This window comes from Oryzias latipes, chromosome 13, assembly GCF_002234675.1.
Source record: "Oryzias latipes chromosome 13, ASM223467v1".
In the NCBI taxonomy this organism is placed as follows: Eukaryota; Metazoa; Chordata; class Actinopteri; order Beloniformes; family Adrianichthyidae; genus Oryzias; species Oryzias latipes.
The window spans coordinates 8,967,415-8,991,141 of NC_019871.2; the positions used below are offsets into that span (position 1 = coordinate 8,967,415).

The 23,727-nt window shown below is 37.4% G+C and overlaps 1 protein-coding gene across 3 annotated transcripts; it reads left to right on the forward strand.

Moving 5' to 3' along the window:
• Nucleotides 1–73: 73 nt before the first annotated feature.
• LOC101159283 (protein sel-1 homolog 3) lies at nt 74–7,429 on the forward strand. 3 transcript variants are annotated; one of them, XM_011482703.3, is made up of 23 exons: nt 75–288; nt 367–841; nt 1,251–1,377; nt 1,451–1,572; nt 1,677–1,792; nt 1,862–1,914; nt 2,004–2,136; nt 2,210–2,345; nt 2,421–2,558; nt 2,637–2,839; nt 2,923–3,102; nt 3,546–3,665; nt 4,017–4,157; nt 4,816–4,878; nt 4,969–5,142; nt 5,237–5,364; nt 5,454–5,537; nt 5,624–5,714; nt 5,794–5,881; nt 6,580–6,689; nt 6,786–6,913; nt 7,002–7,104; nt 7,241–7,429. In XM_011482703.3, exons 1-23 carry the CDS (start codon nt 235–237, stop codon nt 7,325–7,327), a joined length of 3,054 nt encoding a protein of 1,017 aa, XP_011481005.1. In that variant the 5' UTR covers nt 75–234; the 3' UTR covers nt 7,328–7,429. The 3 variants fall into 3 exon arrangements, with proteins under 3 accessions (XP_020563797.1, XP_011481005.1, XP_020563798.1); XM_020708139.2 differs by having other exon boundaries at nt 2,210–2,339; XM_020708138.2 differs by having other exon boundaries at nt 74–288; nt 2,210–2,558.
• Nucleotides 7,430–23,727: the final 16,298 nt, after the last annotated feature.

Consider the following 23,727-nt stretch of genomic DNA (forward strand, 5'->3'; position numbering starts at 1 on the left):
GTTTGTTTTCTATTAAACATGCAGTTTAATGCTTTGACTGCACATTTGGTTGGATCTGTAATGCAGCAATTCTGTCTGCTCATTGTCTCCTTCCTGATCTGTCTATGTGGTAAGTGGGTGTAGTGTTGTCTAATATTTACTTATGATTTACTGTAAAGGAAGTGGAGCAGGACCTTCAGGATCTGTTTCAGTGAAACCCGAATACCTTCACAGGTGTAAGGGAACACTCTGATCATGGCTCCTGATGCAGATTTCAAAAACATCTGGCTGGTTTGCCTCTGGATGCAGGTCGGAGGAGATCTGGTTTATCATCTCATCTGTTTTCGACAGATTAGCAACCGCTTGCATGTCTTCCTTCTGTTGCAGGTTGTTTGGAGTTTAGATGAAGTGGTTCTTCTGAATCCTCCAGAGGAGCCTCTCCCAGATTATCTGTTACAGATACTTTACTCCTGTGATGAACCTGCAGCAGTGCAACTGGATTGTATTGTATCTTTTGAAATTGGCACCGTCTCCACATTCTTGCTAAGGAATTGGAGTTGCGTCCCCGGAGAACGCGTGATAAAGACAACGAGGCTCAACCTGCCGGACTGGTTGGTGTATCAAGCGGATGGAGTGGTTCCAGATTCCCAGTGGGTGCTGAGCTGCATCCTTCGCGCCTCCGTCAGGAGCAGAGGACTGAGCGATTCTGAGAGGTCTATCAGGGCTCAGGATGTGGCATCTGTGCAGCCTAAGCCCTTCTTCAGCCGACCATGTAAACGCCACAAGCTCTGCTTCGCATGGTGCAAACAAATGCTGCAATTAACTCCAAAGTTTTTACAAAGGCAGTGTCCTTTTGAGCAAGGTAAGGCTGTGGAGGTTAACCTAAAGCTGCACATGGGTCAAAATGAAGTTTTGAAAGAACACCTAAAAGATTTAAAGACCCACTCCAATACATTTTTTACGTTTTAACATGTTTTTTGTAGCATTGCACCAGTAATGTTAGGGTGGGGCTGTGAGGGGCTTTAGCAGGAAAGTGTAACAAAGGGATGATGGAAAATGAATATAGGCTTCCTTTGTGCCAACTCCTCATAAATCGGAGGCGAATTTCTAATGAATTACCGCCACTCTGTAGAAACCCTGTCCTAGAAAACAAATCAGGTTATTTTTTTTATTTTCAGCTCAAATCTGCATGGTTAAGATCAAAAGATGATTGGAGTGGGTCAGAAAAAAAGCATGTTAATGAATAAAAACTAACACAAACATTGTCATAGAAACAGTTCAAATCCTGACTACCATCTTTGCCTCAACTGGAGAAAACTTTGGGGTAACAAAGACGCTGGAGCCCTTCAGGAACGAATTCCTGGAATACGTTCGACTTAAGAATAACTTGTTTCCATGGTAGGAAAAACAAAAGTGTATGTAGTAGTGCAGAAGTCATTGTCTAACTTTCTTTTTTTTAATTACTTTGCAGGTGTATGATTTCCTTTTGGATTTTTCTGACAAGTCACTGCAAGCAAAACCTTTGTGGTCTGTTTTACCATATAGATTCCCAAAACAACTATGTCACACCAACAGTTTTACTCAAACAAACAGGTAGAAATGCAACTTTAATTTGACTTTTTTAAGATGTATGGGCCAATTATCCATAATACTATATAAAACTGAGACGCATTGTCTCATTCGCTACACAAATCCAGGCCATTTACACATCCAGATGAATGGGGAGAGTGAGGAATCATCCGCGTTTCTCTCCTTGTTCACTGTGCCTTTAAACCAGTGGTGCCAAATCAGTTTGATGTTGGAGGGAAGGAAAGTGAGTTTCTACAATTTTGCTTAAACACCTGACACGTGTCGGATATCAATAGAAATGCTGTCGTTTCAGGTGAAAGTTTCCATGGCGTGCTTGAACAGAACCATTCAAGTATCAGAACATGTGTAAGTGGATTTTTCCTGTAAGAGTGACTCAGCTGTTATCAGGAAAAGAAAATCCCCCCACCCTGATGTTTGGACATTCTCCCTAACAGGTTTGGGCATGCCATCTTGTTTGATGACACAGAAGGATACTTTGTCGTGGGTGGAGGGAAGTTTATTCAGGGTGCAGAGGGCTATTTTGGACCAGTTGTTTACAATCGTAACAAAATATCGGCCCAGAAACAGGTAATACTTCAAATATTTTCACTTTTTCTTCTGTCTTTTAGTTTTGTAAGTGGTTGCATATTTTCTCCTGTAGTCTGAGACAGTTATTCCAGATGTGATAAAGAGTTTGAACCTGACTGGATGGCTTCAGAGCTGTCAAGAATTTCGAGAGGAAATGGTGACCAAGATTAAAGGCTTTTTACTGAAGAAAAAGCAGAGAATAGGTTTGGGTAAAAGGTTTAGATGTCTACTTGATATCGGTGAAGTTATTATATCAAAAGATTGTGACTCTTTTAATTTTTCAGAGACTGGTTTTGATATTTCTCATCCATGGATGGGAAAGAAAGAACTTCCACCAAACTCACAGTGTGAGCCATGGGAGAAAACCGCTCCTCACAGAAAAAAAGCTGTTGATCTGGCCATGTTATTGGTTTTTAAATATGGTAAAGCCAACTAAACAGCTTGAATTTGTAAAGTCAGCTGCCTCTTGTTCCATTTGACTGTAAAATCTGCAATTACAGGAGAAAAAGTGAGCCTGGAAGCTGTCAGCAAAGCCCTGTACTCCTTATCAGTTCAGAGGCTGAGCAGAGCAAGCAGCATTGCAGTGGTCAGCAGAATGTTACCACTGCTGCTCCAAGCCGGCTGCTTGGGTGATAACGGAGCTCTACACATGTCATCTGTGCTCTACAGTGCGGGACTGGGAGTCCAGAAGCAACCCGTGAAGGTTTGTTTCACTGAGTCAGCAGAAGGTTCCCTCTGCCTGCAGTGAACTTGTGCCGTTCATTATCACATGTCTCTACGTTTCAGGCTTGGCTGCTCGCTCTGCTGGCTGCCCAGAAAGATGACCGGCTGGCACTGCTGCATCTTGGGTACATGCATCACCAGGGGCGGCACGGTCTCCCAAAGGACCCTGATCTGGCCTATGCCTATTATTCAAATATTGCAAAACAGACCACTTTGGACCGCCATAATCACACACTACAGCAGGTAAACCCAGAGTCTGACGTTTTGTGGAATTCCTCCTATATGAAGCTAAGAGGCGTTAGAGCACAAGACGTAACAAACTGGGTCAGAACGAATTAAAAATTATTGTTCAACTTATAAAAGACTATTTCATAATCATTTAGTTAGTCTTTCTTATTGTTTTGTTATTGCCTGATCACATAAATACTTAGTGCTTTAAGATTTGTGCACTTTTGTCTGAGAATTATGAAGTTTCATGTTTGAAACATGTTTGTACCTTGCAAAAAAAAAAGTCCAAATTTCTCATCATAACTATTCCCTTTAAAAAAAAGTTCATGAATTCTGTCATTTATTACACCAGTCAGTCACATCCTGTCAGTCAGTCTGTCTGTCTCTGTCTGTCTGTCATTACTGTAGAAGGAATAATGTTGACCTTTTCTCTCTACATATATTTCTTTTTTTTAAAGTCATTTGTTGAGGCTGTTTATTTGAACAATGAAGAGGCCCTGAACCTCCAGACCAGAGAAGACCATCATATTTTTCAGTGGCTAAAGCATCAGGCTCAGAGAGGAGCAGCTGACGCCGAGGTACCAATTGTCTCATCCAGTGACTATTTCTATTTTTTAAAACTCTCAAGATATACCTTCTGCAACTGTCTTAAAACGTTTTAAAATGTTGCTGTGTTAAGATCAAATGTGCTTTTACATTTTTGCCAGCATTAAGCAACAAAGACAGTACGGTAATTCAATATACTGGTTATTTTAGTTAACTGTGTCTAAAAAGCCTTTTACATGGGCATAATCTTTAAATGCTACTCTAATATACGAGGTTAACTGTGGTCAAATATATTCATTTCACACTGAAACCTTTTGTAATAATTCAAATTTATGGCAAATTTGCACTCAAATGATGGTAAAAAGATCTTATTTGTGTTTTAGCAAACAATTGCCCGGATGCTGTTTTGGGGTCAGCAAGGACTGTCTCCAAACATCCAGGAAGCGGTGAAGCACTACAGAAGAGGAGCTGTCCAGCTGGAGGACCCCGTGTCAATGTACGATTATGGGATCGTGCTCCTGCAGGTTAGATTTCATAATGTTTACACTGAGGACACACACCTTTGTAAACAGTCTGAGTAGAATAATGTTTAGGGATGCGGCGATATCATTTTTTTCCGTCCAATACCAAGAACCGATATTTCCCCTGCAACTGTGGCCGATATTTGCAGATACCAATACATAAGTGTCTACAGTAACACAAAGTTTAGATTTCCTTCTTGTTTCTTTATTAGAAATTCACACCTTTACTTTTACTGGTCAATCACATTGTATTTGACCTTTTTAACACACAGCAAAGGATCTCATAGGAACAAGTATCACTTTAAAACTTTCATATAAATATATATGAAAGAATTCAGACCATTTATTGAATGTTGGACATAACTGTAAACCATAAGCTCCCCATTGCCAGGGATCTATTAGGAACAACATGTGTCCCTATCAAAAATAACATTTACTTGAAAACAGGCAATTACTGGCAATCACTGTAAACACAAGCTTCCCAATCCATATGGAACAAGTACCGGTATTTATTTAAAAAATAAAGTGTTTCTGAAAACAGTCAGAAAAATATAGGTAGATTTTTTTTTATATTGGACAAACTCAAATTATGCAAATATCGGCCGACACTGATACTTGATATATCGCCCATCTCTAATAATGTTCCTATTTTGGTATGTAGGGTCATGGAGTTGACAAAGACATCCAAAAAGGGCTCACTTTTTTAAAGAAATCCATGGACCAGGTAGGGTTGTGCTTGGATAGTTTAAAGCTTTATTGAGAGTTTCACTGTAAACTGATGCTGAATGTTTTGTGCAATCCTTTTTTCTGAAAGGGTTTTGTTCCTGCAATCACTGCCTTAGCTTGGTACTACGAACAGTATGAACATGACTACAGGAAGGCGGTGCAGCTGTGGGAGAAGGCTGATCTGCTCGGGTGTCCCGATGCTGCTCTGAATCTGGGTGTCATTCATTCACTGGGTCTGTTCCCGGGGAAACCTGCTAGTCAGGTTAGCTCAACTGTCAAATTAATTTGGACTTCACTGTGCCTCACAAACTAGTCTTTAGTTTTGGCGATTCAACTATAACTTATGGTTTCCACAGTATATGGCGTACACATACTATCTGAAGTCTGCAAACAGAGGACAGATCAGAGGAGCAGTTCACCTGGCTGAAGTCTGGGCCACTGGGATACCCGGCAATGTGACCAGACGGCCGTCTGATGCAGTTTTGTTAGCCGCTTGCCTTTTTACAAAGTCCTTATATGCATTTTTGTTTTAGTTGGAGCTATAGTCTTTTTTTTCTCTTTCACTGACTGCAGGTGGGTTAAATGGGCAGCAGAACAAAATGGATATTTGGGCAGAATCTTACGGAAAGCACTTGATTCCTATCTTTTGAGTGACATGTATGTTTTTATTGTATTTTGTTTTTCCATTCATAATGCTAAAATGTGGATGTTGCATTAAAATGACTCTTGGATGTCCTCCACAGGTTTAGCTCTCTTCTGTATTACGTGATAGCAGCTGAATCAGGATATGCGCCAGCCCAGTTTAATGTTGCATACCTTTGTGAGCAAAATGCGGTGAGTTAAAGACATGAAGATCTTAAAAACATACAATTGGACACTTTTTTCTACCTAGTTTTCTATGTGTTGCCTTTAGGGGCGTTTTCTGGATCCTGCTTTTGCAAAACATTGTATGTGGACTTATTACAACTTCACAATCCAAAGTGAAAACTCTGACACCTATGGTAAGCCTCAAGCTACGGACACACCGGGCATAAAACACACATTGAAGAACGTGCTACACACGGGTTCTTGAACTTGAGTATAGCCCATGATTTTACACTGCACAAAAAGGGAGGGGCTTCTTCTTGTTTTTCTACTGTTCATTAGCATGTCTGCCACAACAGTTGGGAGAGGCTTGGTGTGAAATGTCAAAGCAAATCTTGCTCCAGGATTTTTATTTCACAGCCCTATTACAATATATAAAAGTCTTCTGGCGGGGCACGAACCGCAATTATTCATTTCGCTTTTGTGATGGATTTTCAAATAGTTGGCATTTCCAGGAATTAAAACAGGACGCCATCCATAAATCACTGCCAAATACAAGTTCCTGATTAGTCAAAGTTTGAACTGGTTTAGCTTACAACACTCATTCAATGAGTGCTTTTTGTTCTTAGGGCCTCAAAATGGTCGTAAAAAACTTGCTATGTGTGAACACAAGAGTTCTGAACATGGAAGCCACAAATGTGCATTTTGTGTTATACTTTTATATGAAAAGTGCTTTATAAATAAAGTTTGATTTGATTTGATTTACGTGCGTTTGCATACATTTTTCAATGGAAGTGGCCGCTTGAACGCAAGTTGAATGAAACTTTAAGCTTCAGTCAGTTTTTTATGAACGTGAAGGCACTCTAAGTGATTTTTATTTTCCTGTTATCTCTAGCGCTCATTAGAATGGGAGACCTGTTGTATGAGGGACATGGCAGCAGAGGGAGAGACCTGTTCTTTGCAGCACAAATGTACACACAGGCAGCCCTAAAGGGAAACCCACAGGTCTGCTCATGGCTGGGTTTGTTGTTTATTTCAAATTTGTGTTTAAACCAGAACCACAAGCAACTACCCAAGTCATACTTTTTTCTTTACCTCCAGGGCTGGTACAGCCTTGGCCTGCTTGCTGAGGACGTGTACAGGCTGCCCCTTTCAATACTTTCTAAACTTGGCCTGTCAAAGTTATACATGGCAGACAACAGTTTACTTCAAACCGCTTTGTTTCAAAGGTGAGAATCAATATCTTTGGTGTCTGTGCTTCAAATGATTTTAGTAATTAATTATGTATGAAATAAGGGAATCATTTCTTTTTTAAAGGTGCAGAGACTCCGACATTGCAGATTCATATCTGCCTTGCAGCCTGGCCCTCTTCAAAGTGTTTTTACAGTCGTTCCAAAAGGAGTACAGTGATTCTTTTAAGGTATAACTCCTCAGTAACAATTCCTCTAAATAATATCCTCCATAGCTAATGGGAATATACCCTACCAATATTCATCTTAACAGGCATGTCAGTACAGAATGTAAAAAGCTGAGATTGTTTGTGTTTTTTTCGGCAGTTCTTGGCTGCTGTTGCCGTTGTCGCTGGTCCAACAGTACTCGTGATCATTGGAGCGCTCAGGAGACGTGTTTTGTCTCTTAACTAGAACAAATAATGGCATCCCAGTGTGTGAAAAAAGCCTACTGTTATGTATTTTTTTTTTGTAGGAGTTAATAAAAAAAAAAGCTTGTTCTCGGAAGAAAAAAAATGTCTCTAGTTAATTCAAATGTCAAAAGTTTGAGGTATTTTTGTTTGTCATTTTATTTCTTTAACGTATGATAGAAGATGTTCACTAAAACACAAATAATGTAGGATATTAGGTGAGCCCTTTAAATTTATAATTAGTCAATCTGGCTTTTCTAAATGCAGCTGACAACAGTCATTGCATTGTTTGGTGACATGATGAGTTTCCAGACTGAACAGAGATTAGATGAATATCCTAGACCAGAATGTTAAGGTAAAGATCAGAACGATTATGAGCACCTTGAAGTTCCAGTGAATACAACTACTGTGATTTTTCCAAAAGTTCCACAGAACTATAATTAACCTCCATGGATGTGGCTGCAAAGATTTGTTTAGAGATCAAGAGAACAAGCCCTTTTTTTTCTCAGCTTTTTCAGTCTGAGCATCTGTGGCGGTCATTGAAGTTGTTGGCAGAAGGTGGAGCTGGTCTTATCAACAGCTGTTTGGTAAGAATCAATTTGGATGGCAAAGATGAGAGAGATAGCTGCTTGTGAATGGTGTTTGCTTGCCTGCTAAGTATATAATTACCTGCCATAAAAATACAGTGTGGACTGTGGAGGGAGATAAAGAAATGTGTTTGGGTTTTATTGCAATGCTCTCTCAAAAAGGGAATTACAAAGCTGGGGTGCAGTGGAGCATATTCATTTAATTGCACGTTTATTAGCTCCCTTTCTTTTCTTGCAACAGAGATATTGTAATTGGGTGAGTCCGTTTTTTAAAAACAAGAGGACCAACAGAGAGATTGCTTTGCAGGAACAACCTCAGAAATGTATTGGAAAAGTGAAAAGAAGAGATTAAAGAAGAAGATTTAAAAAATCCTTCATGTGACAGTTAAATAGAATAAAAAAAAATGTGTATTGTATATTTATGAAAATGCTTCAATCCCTTTGAGTTTGTTGGAGTTTATACAAGTGTACTCCCACAGTGAAGCCTTCAGCCTCAAGCATTTTATGGGGCTCAAAGCATGTTGTCCCAGTGACAACAACAAAAATTGAAATTTGACGCTATTGTCTCAAAACATTGGGGTTATTTTTTTCAATCCAATTATTTGGTTTTTCATGTTAGTATAAATTTTTGGCTTACTTTTTGGAACAATAATATTTATTTGGGTTGTTTTGCTTTCATTTTAACCCAATTTATTTATGTTTAACCCAATTTATTTTGTTTTTTCCCCTGAGTTTTTCTTCTTATCCCTAGTTAAAATAATGCTTTCAATACTTGGGGTTTTTTAACTATGGAGTATTTAGCTGGAAGTCTCAAACCAATATCCAACAAAATGCATCACTATATTGTTTTTTTCTTCTCAGCAAGGCACTCAGATATTCAGAGACAGCAGTCTGAAACAGCCAGTAAATAATCGTGGAATTTGGATGAATTGGTGAGGGATGTAGCATCTTATGGTCTGTTCATTTGAAACAGTTTGCATGATTCAAATCAATGAACAAAAGAGCGAACATGAAAAATCTTTGCAGGATAGCAGATTTGCCTTCTTTCCAAATGAAACTGAAATGTGGTGTTTACATTCAGCCTGTGGTTTGGTTGATGCAGACTCTCCTGGAAGACATCCAACAGGATGTCAGGATTAGCTGCTCCGGACCATTAATTTATCTAGTTACCCATTGACTGAATGTCCATTGAGAATGGGAGTCGTATTGATACTCATCCCTGAAATCATGTGTCTTTTTACCACTGAATTCCCCTAATAAGTATTAACGTTTCTTTTTATCGTTGAGTTGTGGCCAGCTGGGTTATTGATCTTTTTGTAGCTTTTATTTTAAAAAAAACTGGGGAAAATATATATTTTTTCCTACCTGTTGGTTTTTATATTATATTCTTTTAAATTTGCTGAAACACCACATATCAAAACATGTTTGGTTGCATGAATGCATTAATTAAATGTCCTATTTTTCATGATTTAGTTATTTGTGCATAAAATTGCAGGAACACAAGTGCAACAGGGAATATTAATAAAAATCTTTTCTTGCAAGAAGTTTCTTTTGATAGTGTTTTTGCTTTTCTTCATGCATAGCTTTTCTTCATATTTTGCATACATATATGTGTACAAAATTTTATTCTGTGATCTTAAGATCTATTTTTTCCCCAGCGATCTCCTAAACCAGGGGTCTGCAACCTGAGGCCGCGGCGCCACATGCGGGCGGCTCTTTTATCCCTTCATTGTGGCTCTTTGGCTTAAGAGGAAAATGTTAATATAAAAAAAATTAGCCAGTTAGGTTAAGCACATTCAAATTTAGGCTGCACAACAGCTTGAGTGACAAGGATGATGGTGCACTAAAGTCATTAGAATAGAACATTTCATCATTTACTTGTTTTTTTCCTGCATTTCAAATTCAAGTAAAGCAGCTGTGGCAGGAAGATCTTATTGGGCAAAGGATGTATTTTATTTTAAAAGGATCTTGCGTGTGCTGCTGTCAAATGTAGAGAAGTTTAAAATCAAATAGTTTTGTAATTTAGTTTTTGTAAATATTTAAAATCTCAATTTTATGATTGTATTGGCTACATAAAAATAAAAGGTCAGGTGGGAGGTGGCAGATCACGCTGGACTTTGGTCGAACTGGCCCAACTGGCTCTTTTAGTGGTAAAGATTGCAGACCCCTGCCCTAAACTAAGTTTTCAACAGAGCCTCCTATAACAAATACCCAATGTAGATTAACATCCCAGTAAAAATTTAAGATTGAAACTTTAGTGAGCGCACTTCATAACCAATGGAAAAGGTCAGAAACGAAATTAGGTAAAATTACACCAGAGGTGAGATTAAAGAGTGTAAGAACAGGAATTTAAGGAAAGTTAATTAAGCATTAAAACAAAGGATTCTCCTGCTGCAAACCTAAAAATGACAAACATTTTAAATGTTGCCCATTTTTCAGGTGTAAGATGTAGGAATTGGTGGTTTAGAGGACCCAAATACAAGAGATAATGACCTCTGGGCTGGAACTGAATTTAATATGGAAACATGACAAAAAGCAAAACTTGAATCTAGGCATAATAAATCAAAATCCCAAATCGAGGCTGGATTTAAAAAAAAAGGGTTAAATAGAAAAGGATCTCAAAGGGACAATGGCTCAAATAATGAGGAGTAATTAACAAAGTGAAAGCAGCTGTGATGAAGGGCAACTAAAGCATGATGGAGGAAGTTCAGGAGCAGAAAACTAAACAGCAAAATACATGAGCAGAAATTAGCCCAATTAAAACAAAAAGGATACAAAACTTCATGTACCTTTGCATATAAATGTAAGTACAAGTAGTTTTTTCCTCTTCTCTTAAAATAAATTTGCATTTCCTCCAATCTTTCCTTTTAAAAAAGCCGGGAGAAAACAATTAGTAAAACGCTTTAGTTCACCTTTTGCTGAAACTTTGTTGAAATCATGATCAACATTTATTTCACCTGTTGTCACTAGAGCCTAAAACTCAACTAAATTAGCTCCTATTAATGTTTTTATTTTATTTTTTAAAGCTTCTCTCATGTTTCAGTGTAAGAATTGAGCCCTGAACATCGCAGATCAGCATGAGCTATTTTGCTGCCTTTGGGTCTTGGCCTGTTTTAAATTGATTACATTAGAGTACAGTAACTTAAAAATAGTGTTTGGATAAAAATCTCTGTCTTTTTAGTGAGATTTTGTAAGGTACTTCCTGTTCTCTTTCTTGAATGCAATGTTTCAGTGGGTCAATAAAGATGTTTTTTTTTTTATTTCAAATTATTTTGTTATCTGCAGGAATAATGTGACAGGTGCTACTCTGCTTTGACACTAACAGACTAGCTTATTTCTAATAATATGTAAAAATAATTATATTTGTAACAAATAATCCTTGAGTGTGTTTAAGATAGGTGTTGGGTAATATTTTTACATCCAAGTTGATTCTCCTGCAATATTTTTTTACTCGAAACTAAAAAATAATTGGCTTTAAAAATCATTGAAAGCTCTAAAAGACAAGATATAATTTGATTTTAAAGCCATTTATGTGTTACAGTTAGCAGTTATTCATGGAGGAGCTTTAAAAATCTCTTGTGCCTTAAAAGTCAGACATTTATTCACTTCCTTGATACACTAGATGGCAGTATTACTTTGTTTTAAGATTTCCCTTTTAACTAGATTGTATCTTGAATGTATCAAATAAATCCATGGATCATTTCAAAGGGATGTTTTTATAGTATGATATATTTTAACGTTGGCTAAAATCTGTAAAATGTGTTTAACTTAACTGTCTTCATCTCCTATTTTTGAGAAGTTGCACATATCACTTGTGTCACATGTTTTTTTCCAAACATGAATAAGGTCCAGTTTTTATTATCATGAAACCAAAAAATCTGATTATTCTTCATGGGCTTGAAGAATCCTCCCATTCTCATCTGAACCCTCATTCCAGTGGTGTTTCCTTTTTTTTATTTTTATGAAAGGCTAGTCTTCAAGTCCTTTAAGTTTCATTAGTTCAGACACGTCTGTAGTCAGCTGAAAACACCCAAAACACAGCAGGCTGCAGCTCCATTACTGCACAAGCGACATCAGACAGCCATTTTATGAAAACCCCCCCATTTCAGTGACTTAATTTGGGACGCCCAGTTGCACTTGTTTCTTTTGTCAACCTTTATGCCACGATAGGAAAAAAGAGAGATTTTGTGACGGTGTTTATGTCAGACTGGTGCTGCAGGTCTGAATTTTATCTGATTTCCCAACGTAAAGGGTCACCAAATATACCAGAGGGCCATAAAATCTATGGAAGGCTGTTAAAAGCCACAGTACATTTATTACTACGTTCAGCACGAAGCGGGTGAAGCCTCACTGGACTATGTCAGTGTCTCACCCTCCACACACACCGCAGGGCTCATTAAGTTAACTATCTGCTTTTATCCTTCTACTAGCTGCACCTATTTCAAAAGTACCATCACTGTGATGTTAATATTTACTTACAGAAAAATATGTCTGAAAAATATATATTTGGTGAGTGAAGTCTTTGAGTTTAAGAACTTAAGTTTGTCGTTTAGAGGGAATTTGAAATGCAGCATCCAAAATGACTTCATCATTTTCACACAAACCTAGGGGTTATGGCTAAACCAGGGGTCTGCAACCTGAAGCTCCTGAGCCACATGCGGGCTGGTCTTTCATCCCTCCATAGTGGCTTTTTGGTTTTGAAAAGAAATGCAAACAATAGAAAATTAAAAGTTTGTAGTATTGGTTAATTTTTATTTTTTTCGCTTAGATTTTTCAGATAACAGTAAAATTATGGTAAATTTCTAATCTGCTGTCAGAGGTTTATTGTTAAAATACCATCATCTCATATCATTTTCATGGAGAGATTTTTTAAGAATTGAATTTTATTTACGATTAACCATTTGTTTTCCACACAACCAGAATGCAGAGTCCACATTGATCCTGAAGACCCACAGTGTGAACGCAGCATTAATTCGAATCATAAACGTCATATGAAGGTGTGTTCTTGTTTAGGTTGCACGATGTATGAATCCAAGAGGTACAATTTCAAGTTGACCAATGGTCTAATCATAAAGAATTAATTCTACTATCAACACCATAAGGAGAAAAATATTGATGTTGCAGTTTTGGATTAACACGTGGGTGAACCCATAAGGACTTAAGAGAGCTTCAAGCTCTACCTTGTCCCGCCTAACTGGCATTTGTGAAACTGTGCTGAGTCGAGCAGCATTTGCCCCAGTCCATCTGTGTTTCTGTACATGGAATGGGGGAGATGGGCCAATAAAAACACAGTTGACAGGGTAGTTAACCATGAAGGCATGACCTGGCTTGTGGCACAGGCAGGTCAAACTGCACCAACCCTCCCTGTAGCACTACAATGAAAAAAAGATATGGTAGTACCCAGCTATGTCTGTGGCTCTCTTTGGATCCCAAGATTCAGATGCAGGAGAATGTCAGGGGGCCAGAGGCCAGGCAAATCAAAGGATAACTGGAAATGGATGAGGTGGAGAACGAGTTTAACTGCACTGTGGCGTGATTGCAGCTGACAGTAACCATTTGGCTCTCAATTTGGAGTCAAACCGGAAGCAGCTGTCTCTTCTAGTGTTTGTAGGATGTTGCAGTCTGCTTTTTTTCTTTCAGTTGACATATCCAGGAGAATTGATGTTGTTTTGAAAATATGTTGTAATTTGAAGTTAATATTGGACAAGGAGAGGAGTATAGAATTTTAAAATTGACTTTGTTTAAGCTCTATGTTCACTTTTTTTTGTTTTGGTTGAGTGATTTTGCTCTGCTGCTGAAGTAGGGCTGGAGGTGACCTTGTATTCACGTAGGTCGTCCAGTGTTTTGAAAATGGGCGTGGCTTCATGAGTGGTCTGCCGCCTTGACGTTGGCACTTTTGCTGTTCTTTCAAATGACGACTGTGGGAGGGCCTTTTGGCGAATGTGCCAGTTTCATCAAGTGTGTTGCAGGCTGCCCAGATTAATGGGGCCAAGAGGTGATTATGCAGGGCTGTACATCATGTCTGTCTTCCTGTCTGCTGCTGTTCCTCCTGCCAGTGATTCACCATAATAGTGTATCTTTCAAAGAATTTATCAGAAAAGATCACTCTGTTCTTCGGCATGAAAGACATCTGTGCTTCCTCTATATTTGTGCAATCTGAGTAATTTTTCATTGGATTAAGTAAGAGTTTGGTTAAAAATATCCTAAATGTTCTGGATGCCAACTTTACTAACGGAAAATTTATATTTTTAATCTAAGCCATATTTCTGCTTGTTTTTACAAGTGTTTGCAAAACTGTGGCAGGGTTTTTTTAAAAAAAAAAAAAAAAAGAAAACACAGCAACACAAATGCAAATATTCCTTTATGTTTACAATGATGCTACATTTAGCACAGTTCTAAAACATTGTCATATCAATCAATAATTCAAACGTAAAATAACAAACTGCATGTCTGTTCAGCCATCCAGATGCATTGGGTTTTGCTTTCTGAGCTGATGCATTAAGCTAGGTTAACACCAGCCATGTGACGGGGATTTCAGAACATGTTAAACACGCGTTCTTTAGCCTGTGGTGTTCACACTGGACGGGCCAGGAGGGGTTCATTTTTCTTTCTACTTTTTACTAGCGCATGTCCGTCATCTACAGCTCTCTTCCGAAAACATTGTTGGAAGAACCCAAAAGTCTTGATAACTAACATTATTTAAAATAAAGTAGTGTTTGTTACAATACGAAAGACTTGATGTCATATATTGCGGCTAGAATATATAAACTAAATAAATCTATAAATTCCATAAATCAAAAGGGATGCCGTCCATACGTCACATCAGAGTCCCTGATTGGTCAAAATTTGACCTGGTTTAACCTTCAAAGCCCGTTCACTGGACGTGTTATTGAGCTCGATAACATTCTTAAAAATGTGCGTAGTTAGACGTGAACGCTGACGTTTTGATCGCAGAAGCCCGAAATGTGCATTTATGCACAAATACATAGACCTTTCATTGGAAGTGTGTGCGTGAAAGCGTGTTGCAGAGGGCGATGGAATTACAGCTTCAGGGAAATTGACAAAAAAAGGAAGATTTCCTGCAGTGCACAAAGCTTGATCAAGTTTTAGACTTTCTCTATTTCCTTTCTCAAAAACAAACTCTGGTTAATTTCAATCTGGTCACTTGCATTTTTGCTTATTCTTTTCTTTGAAAAAAATCTAAACTGTTCGCCGATCACTGACTTTAATCATTTCAGAACAGACCATGAAACAACTGTCTGTAGCATTACACAAAATGAACCACAAACGCATGCACAGCCTCCCTGTCTGCTGTATAGTTTTGTGTTTTTCCTCCTCTACCAGACCCTCCCTTCCTTTTCACCATGGCGCAAAGAAAGAGACTGAAGTGCATCTGCTTCGGCACAGACCAGAGAAGCCAACATGCAGCTTCTGTTCGGTCTGGGTGGCGTGCTAAAAGAAGAGCTTTTTAACAAGGACATGTTTTTTAATGCAGTATGTGGCAGCTGGTGTGTGAAAAGAGCTGCTTGGAGTGTGGTGGATTCTTGAGAAAGAACCTGTAGAATTTGGCCCAACAGCACAAGAATTGTGCAAAAATAAAACAACTTAATAATAAAATGAGCAGATTCACTTTGAACTAAAGTATGAGTTTTGCAGCTTGTGATTAGATTCCAAGAGTGTGGTTGATGCTAAGGTCTTTAAAGCTATATTTCTATAAAATATATAGTTAATATATAGTTGCTATCTTGGCAACGGAACTGTTAAATTCTAAAACCAGAATTAATACTTTTATTGCACAGGTTTTTTTTTTTTTTTGAGTTGTGCTGTTTTCTAGCAACAACTTTTAAAGTCCAACAGAAGTGAAACTTGTAATCTCCAAATTGTGTATTTCATTTCTGTTGGTCTCAGCTGCATACAGCTGCCTACCTGCAAAATATTTCTGCTGCTGCATGCTGCGAGCCCAGCCAATGTGGGGGACATATTAATCTTCCCAGCAAATCATCGAATGCGCTGCCTTGTTTGGAAACGGACGATGAATCGCGCTTGTCACAGCAGCTGCGCACCTGCTCTGAGTAGGTTAAGAATAACAAAAGATGAAAAGTTGGATTTTCCTATGGAAAAAGAAGGCAGAGTACAGGTTGACGATGTTTAAGGAAAATATTAAGAGGTCTAGTAAATATACTAGATCTGAAGACAATTTTCCAGCTTGTACAACTGCTAATAATGTATTTAGGACAAAAAAATATTTAATCAACGATTTGTATTGAAATAATTTAAAGATTTGCAGAACTGTCAGTAATGTTGGGCATTTTAATGCAATATAAGGATAGTTCAACACATACTATAACCTGTAGCATCTTTTTACCCTTTCTGAACTACACTATTTAAAGTGTTCTTGGGGATTTCATGTGGTGATATTATTAATTGAATTATTCAAGTGCATTTAAGCCTTGCATTAATGCATTTTTTAGGAACAATAAAATTGAAATTCCAAGTAGTATTGTGTAGCTATGTCTATTTTTTTTTTTTATGAAAACAGTGCTTCAGCTATGTTTCTCAGGTCTCTGTTTTTCTCTCCACAGTCACAAATATCAACTACTTTGTTATTCCCAACCTTAGGTTTGCCATGACTAGAAACAGTTTTCTATATGACCACCAGGGGGAGCTTACACTCTTGACATTAGTCTGCAAAAGCCCCTTTTCTGTCATTTTGCTGCACATCTTTCTTCATGTTCCCCCAGATAGCCCTTTTATAGGCTTTATTTTAATCTCTGCCTTAAAAGGTCATGCTCTGTGCGCTATATTATCATTGCTTTTCTCTGTTTTGTCACATTAGTTGTAAATGGTTTACTAGGCTCAGACATCAGTGATTAGTTTGCTTCGGCACAGAGTCACTGAAAATAATGGTTTTGCTGAACAAGACCATCAACAGCAGTTGTCAATTGAATTTCACTACATATCCTACTCCATCTTCACTCTGGGCATTCTCGTCTCTGTCTTTTCACTCACTCCATCCTGGTTTCCTGCTCCAACTCTTACCCACCACCACCCCCACTCCCCACCCTGGCTGTTCTCATGCATTTTCATCCCCAGAGGTGAAGAGCTGAGTCTTGTAATTACCCAAGTGTCTGTGAAATGAATCATTGGGCGACTGATTGAGCTGCATGATGGGAAACATCCATCCTGAGTAGTTTGACAGAGTGTTCTCAGCCCACTGCCCCATGCCTCTGCTGATGCCCAGGGCTGGCATGAGTGCATACTCAATAACACTGCTGAGAAAAGCGAGGTGCGGTCTGCAACTGCTACATGCTGCCAAAGCCAAAGCAAAAGTCTTCAAACACCAGGATTATCCTGTTTTTTTCTTTTTTGTAGTCTTGCTTCAAAAGACATTTTTAATGTATTTGCAAGTGTGTGACCAATATAATGAGCTTAGTCTGATTAATCCCTTTACTTTCTAAATATCTTTTTAGTTTATTATTTTACAAACACCAGGTTTTCTTTATGAAGCTTATTGTTTTTTTTTGGGACACCCTCTCCCAAAAATAAGATAATGATCTTTAAGAAAATGAATACCAGCTTTTTAATCATTAGTCCAGTTATGTCTGGCCTCTAAAGAGGAACTATAGTGTCTGAGAAGTGGCTTGTTTCATTCCTGTTGTTGGCCAGTCTGACTACAGTCTTTATTTACCATGAGTGACTAATCTACATGACCTCACAGGAGTAAAAAATCCCAATTATTTGCATGAAATCAATATTTCTCCATATTTTCACAAAACCACATTGTGTTAGTAAATTATCTTCTATCACAAATGAACTAGGACACAACCAAGAAACAGAATAATAAAAATACAAAAACAAAATTACTCTCACTGTCTTAACCTAAATGTTTTGCGTTGCTCAAGCTGTTTTGCATAAAAAAAGTTCCAGAGTTCAGAAAGCTGGAATTGTTTCCTAATCAAAAGAAAAAGATACTAATTTGTTTGTGTACAAAATCTGTCTCCTTCCATTTTTTACTACCCAACCTTAAAAAAAAAAAAAAGATGCACATGCATTCTAGCTAACAAAAAATTCTTTTGCAAAAAAACAAAAAACAAGAAACGGGCCAAGTATCAAACAACAGCTAATAGAATTCTGCCTCAAGGTCAATGCTCTCTTAAAATGAATTGGGCGAAATTGACTTTACATGCGAGAGTAATATTTATTTAATATTTATTTTATTACAGATGAGCATAATCTCTGACACTTCTGTGTGACATTAGACCTGAATTTGTGAAGTGAGATCTAGCACCCTGAGGAAAATCTATTTTTTGATAAATCTTTGCTTGTGGCTGTTGAATATTAGCAAACGTTTAGGTGGCAGGAGATGATTCTATAATTGTAAATTCAATGTATAGTGTATTTAAAAGGATTTAACATGCATGTAAACAAATTGAACAAAACCAATGGTCTAAAAGATGGCCTTCAAAAAATATATATTTGTATGGATTATATAAAAAAAAAAGAAAAATAACTAAACCAAACGCAATTTTATTAATGTATAAAATCCTTGTGTGTGCTCCTTGAGAGGCTCATGAGATTCATGCCCTGCTTTCAAAAGTGCAAGTGTCATAAATGAAGAATAGACTTGTCTCATTCATTTTCCAGTTGATTTATTAACCAATAGATCTTGAACATCACTGTCAAGACAACACCACACATGCAACAAAACATTATAAATGATCATAAACAGCATGATAGTTTGCTTGGGGAAACTAACAATTTTGACTTCCTTACATCTATGCAGGTAATAGTTTGCCTTGCACAGTGCCGACTCCGTTTAGACTTAGTCTCATAAACTGGTAAATCATTGAACAGTATGCAAGCAAATCGCAATACCTTTCTCCAGCTGTAATTATCACAGTGTGTCACTTCCAGAACTTTAGATTTGAAGGATCTTTTTTTTCTTTAAATGAATTATTGTGCACTTCTTTGCAAAACTTTACACTTGTAATTCATTTTTTATTTCAGAGCCATTTACTTACTTTTTACTAAAGTTTTGTATGAAACAAGGCTGATCATACACATCAGCATTGCATGTGTAAAAAGCTAAAGGGAAATTTAAATCATTTTACAAAAATTACAAAATTATATAAGCTTTTTGTTTACACATTTTTAACAAATAAGCTGTCAAAACTTAATGGGCTAATCTCTACTTTTATTACTCAAATTGTGGTTTGTTTGTTTTTTCTTCCTCCACTATAGTTTCTGTACCAAAATATTTGGAACCGGAACAAAAATGTAATCTGCATGGGAATGGAAAAATTCAAAACACTATTCAAATAGTGCAACAGCATAAATTGTAACAATGTTGTGAATTCTATGTGTAGGATGGCTGTATATGTTCCAAACAGAACTTTTTATTTCCAGGTGAATGCGTACCTGCATTTTTGTTTCTTAAATCGCAGGTACGCATTATATTTATTTAATTTCATGGATGGTAAATTAGGGTTATTTTGGAGCTGAAGTGGTTTAATGCGCGTTTGCATCTATAGGCATCAAGAAGTTAACTTGAACCTTTTAGAACTTGAAACCATCATATTCCATGACTTTTTATTGGAATTTAAACCACATAGTGCCATCTTGATGTATTCATTTTAACCAATCTTTTCTGTTTGATTCATGTGCAAAAATGAATGCTAAAATGCATCAATTAAGGTGCAGGAGAAAAGCAATATGGAGAAGTAGACATTTTAAATAGTTTGTACATCCAGTTGCTTTTGGAATATGGTCAATAGCATGGACAAACTTGAAGGAAAATGTACCAATTGTGCTTTTTTTTTGTACAAATGATTTCAAGCCACTTTTAGAGATGGAACTGTACTATCCATTTCAGTCATATCTGTGCTCCTCTGCCAAGCCTAAACTCTGCTTTTAAAGCTTTTATGATCTCAAAGCTCAGTCCTCTGGTGCTTTGATGCTAGCTGTTCACAGAAGTAAGGACTGAGAGACAGACATAGAATGACAAGAGCTCCACTTTCTGACTGGCAGAAGATCAGAGGCTTCATTCTAGGGAGAACATGAGTGTGTGACCGTCATTAGGACAGGGGAAATATGGCTGCATGCGCTTGATTGTTTAATTAATCTTTGCTTTGTGGCTAGCCAAGCCAAACGGACAAAAACAAAACAAACAAAAAAAAGCTTGGGGACAAAAGTTTATGCTCTTGGCTGGAATTCACTCTCAGATAAGTTTCCAGCTCATGAGATGCTGCTTAGTTTCTGTCACTGTTTTCTTTGTTAAACCAGTCTGTCCAAAGCTGAAATTTATCAGAGGCACAAAAACGCAACATTTCTTTTTAGAATTACATTTTTAAGCAAATAACTCATGCAGTGTGCACCGAACATCCCAGCAGCAATGTTTTGTGATGCTCTCTCGACGGTTGCTTTTTTTTCATCACGTTGCTTTCTATTGAAAGTAGAGATCATGATTCAAGGCAGCACTGGACTATCACTAAAAGAAAAGTTTGGCGGAACATGGGCCAGTACACTTAAATAACATATTTCAAATACAAGTGGTATTGTGCTTAGTGGTCTGCATTTTTCTATATGTGTGACTCTTTAGCGGGTACTTTAATTTCCTCCCACAGTCCAAAGACATGCATTGAAGATTAACTCTGGAAAACATATATGGAAATTGCAGAAACACGTTAGATCAGCAGCAAAGTTGTTCTCCCTGCTAAACAAAACAAAACTGCAGTTAAAGTCGTGATCCTCTTTTGATCTATTTTAAAATAGTTTCCAGTGGTCTTTTGATCATGATTATGCAGATTTTAGCCCAATTTAAAAGCAAACTGTATTGTAGGACTTAGTTTCTGCAGAGCGGCAGTAGTTCAGAGTTGTAGGCGGGACTGTTGGTGTGGAGTAAGCCCACCTTTACTTTCTGTCATCCTTTTAACAGCTCTCACAAACCCAAGCTAACAATAACGGTGCAACAAAAATGTCGAGCAATGTTGAAGCTATTCAGCTGCACAGTTCTGAGCCAGACGTCAGCTCAGACGAGGAAAACAAAGACGTACACGGATCTACTGGTCTGCAAGTGAATGCGTTAGAATGGAATGAAGCAGGGAGCTTGTGGTCCATTGATTGTAGCTACAACCTTTTTCAATGGCATTTTTTTAATTTGCACCGGACCACGATTTGAAAACAGAAATACCCAGAAATGCACTTTTCCATTTAAGTTTCTTGAACTATGTCCTCCACTATGGGAAAAGTGCCACTAGAACATGTTAAAAACACCAAAAAACATCTGATTTTCATCAGACTGGGTCTGTAAATCTCAAGTTTTCACACCTGAAGGGAGAATTTCTTCTTTGCATCTGACAGTTCCAAGAGGGGAAATGATGTGCTCCATATTTAGAATTTGTACTAGGGTCCCAAAAATGACAACTACCGGTAGATAGTTTGATATTGTATCAAGACGGTTTTGATATCCAGAACCTATGCATACCTTTTTCAAAAACAAACCAGTGAAATCTGACCTAGTCCTCCTAGTCCAATAAAGTTTACATATTTACCCTGACAAACGGAGACAGATTTCTTTTTCATTTCTTTTTTTTCCCTGACAGTTTCATAACCTCCCTATGTCTGCAGCTTCTTAAACTTTAAGGTTTTAGTGGCTTATTGTGGGCAGTGGATTATTTAAATTCCAGTCAGCTGGACCTTTATATAAATAGGCTGCCATGAGCATGGTACCATGTTAGACTGGTTATATTCTGTAAATTGTAGCTTATGTGTGAGCTGTATGTTATCTGACTTTAACTTGCAAAAAGCTAAAGTCACATAACTGCGACATTCAGTTTATGCTGTGATCTCTGAAATGTTCCACCCTGTCAAAGCCTTCATTAGGAAGTAAGACATGCAGATTTACTGTCTGTATCTTAACTTTTTTTTGTTTAATCTTAAGGAAATTGTTTATGGAGTTGATGTTGTGCATCTCTTAGCCTTTGTTCTAATGTGTGATCATGCATAAGACGCACCTGAATTTGGACACATTTGAAAAATGGCCAACCATTGGTTTTTAAGGTCTTCTCCATGGCAGTCATTTGGAATCTGGAGCTCTTTTCTGCCTTCTTCCGCCTTTGCAGCATCTTTGTTGCGATTCTTTTCTGTTGTGTGAAATGACGTAATGTTTTGTTCTTTCACACCTCTTTTCACACAGCTGAATTGGAGGTGGAACAGGTGCTATATGAAAGAGTAAGACATGATGTTGTAGCAGATGTGTGATGCTGCTATGGCAAATGATGCTGCCTAGATTCCCTGTAAAAGATGTAGATATGTAGAAATGTTACAGACGGTCATTGAGCAGATTTAGCAGTACACTGCTTTTTTTAATGTTTGTGTAAGTGGATGAGGCATTTCTCCAAAGTAAGACACATGGAGGGAGGGAGGGAGGGAGAGAGAGAGATTTTCTTCAAGCTGTTTATGAACTGTTTCAACTTAAAAATGAATTAGACATTTTTTAAGTAAAAAAACATTTCATTGTTGCTGGGTTTTTTTCATCACAGCAGGTTTTCTTTTGTTACCAACTTGTTTTGAGCAGCAATTTGGTAAAACATGAATAAAAAAATTAGAAAAGAACCTTCTTTATACCCAGGAGATTTGATTGACTGCCCCTGTATGAAACACATTATTAGTAATGATTATCAGAATTGTACCACCAGATTGATTGGAAAGAGAAACTGCAATTCATTTAAAAGTAATGGTCTACTTTTGGCTATACTGCAGATAAAGATGAAGCTGACGTGTTCTCTGCAATCCTTCTGATTGGTGGGATCAGATCTACAAAGAGTAAAAAAAAACAGGTTCCTGGGTAGAACTTACGTAATTGTGTACAAAGAGGGCTCTTTGACTCAATTGTTTTTCGTCTTTACACAAACATTTTTTATCTTTACAGTTTTGACCCAAAGCTAGGGAAAGGCTAAAAATGTTAGTGTGAAGGTTCACAATTAGTCAATGGACAAAAATAGGTGTTTCTTGCAAGATCTTTTAATATTGTTTTTTTTTTGTAGTTTTTTTCTTTTTAAAGAAAGATAAAAAAGGTACAAAAACAGAAAAGTTTCAAAACTGAAGTAATTTGGGCCCAACTGAAAACATAACTAAATTAAACAAAACAAGTGGGACTAAACTGAACAGGCCTGACCAGACTTGGCCATTACACTGACACACTGGGGAAGCTTTATAGACAGGGACAAACCATACTAGACACATGAGGGAGGGGAAACTAACTTATTAAACATTCAAACTAATTAATCTGATTACAAAACAGAGAAACAGAAACCAAACAAAATTCATATGATGCAAAAGTATTCTTCAACAAAAAGTGGACTAAATCATTTCATTTAAATAAGCTAAATAAAGTCCATGAGGAGAGTTGGCAACCCCTGCAGTTCCCCAGTGGAATTTCCCAATCTCCTCTGCTGATTACTATGGATGGGCTCACCTGAGATGGAAACTCAGAAAACAAACAAAAGTGAATAAACTACTTTTTCTCACTTAAAACAAATTAATCAAATGTGTGCACCCATTGTTAATTTATTTTAAGTAAACAAAGTAAAAAATGAATGTTTTGAATTTAAAGAAAAATAAAGCAATACTCACACCTATGTGGTGGTTTGAGGTTGAACCACCACAGTTAGGGTAAATCAAAACATCTGAGTTAGAAAATCCACTTCCAAAGGCACAAGCCACAACTTATCAAAAACATGAATTAGTTGGCAATTCAGGCAAAGCCAGAGACTACGGTTTGTGGGATTGTAAACTACTGTACACAGTAAATAAGGCT

What these genes read in the sequence shown, in the direction of transcription:
- LOC101159283 (XM_020708138.2), top strand. Translation starts at nt 235, where the DNA reads ATGGCTCCTGATGCAGATTTCAAAAACATCTGGCTGGTTTGCCTCTGG. An exon ending in TCCAGAAGCAACCCGTGAAG is followed by an intron (nt 2,840 to 2,922) that starts GTTTGTTTCACT and finishes TCTACGTTTCAG; the next exon opens with GCTTGGCTGCTCGCTCTGCT. An exon ending in TCCTATCTTTTGAGTGACAT is followed by an intron (nt 5,538 to 5,623) that starts GTATGTTTTTAT and finishes TGTCCTCCACAG; the next exon opens with GTTTAGCTCTCTTCTGTATT.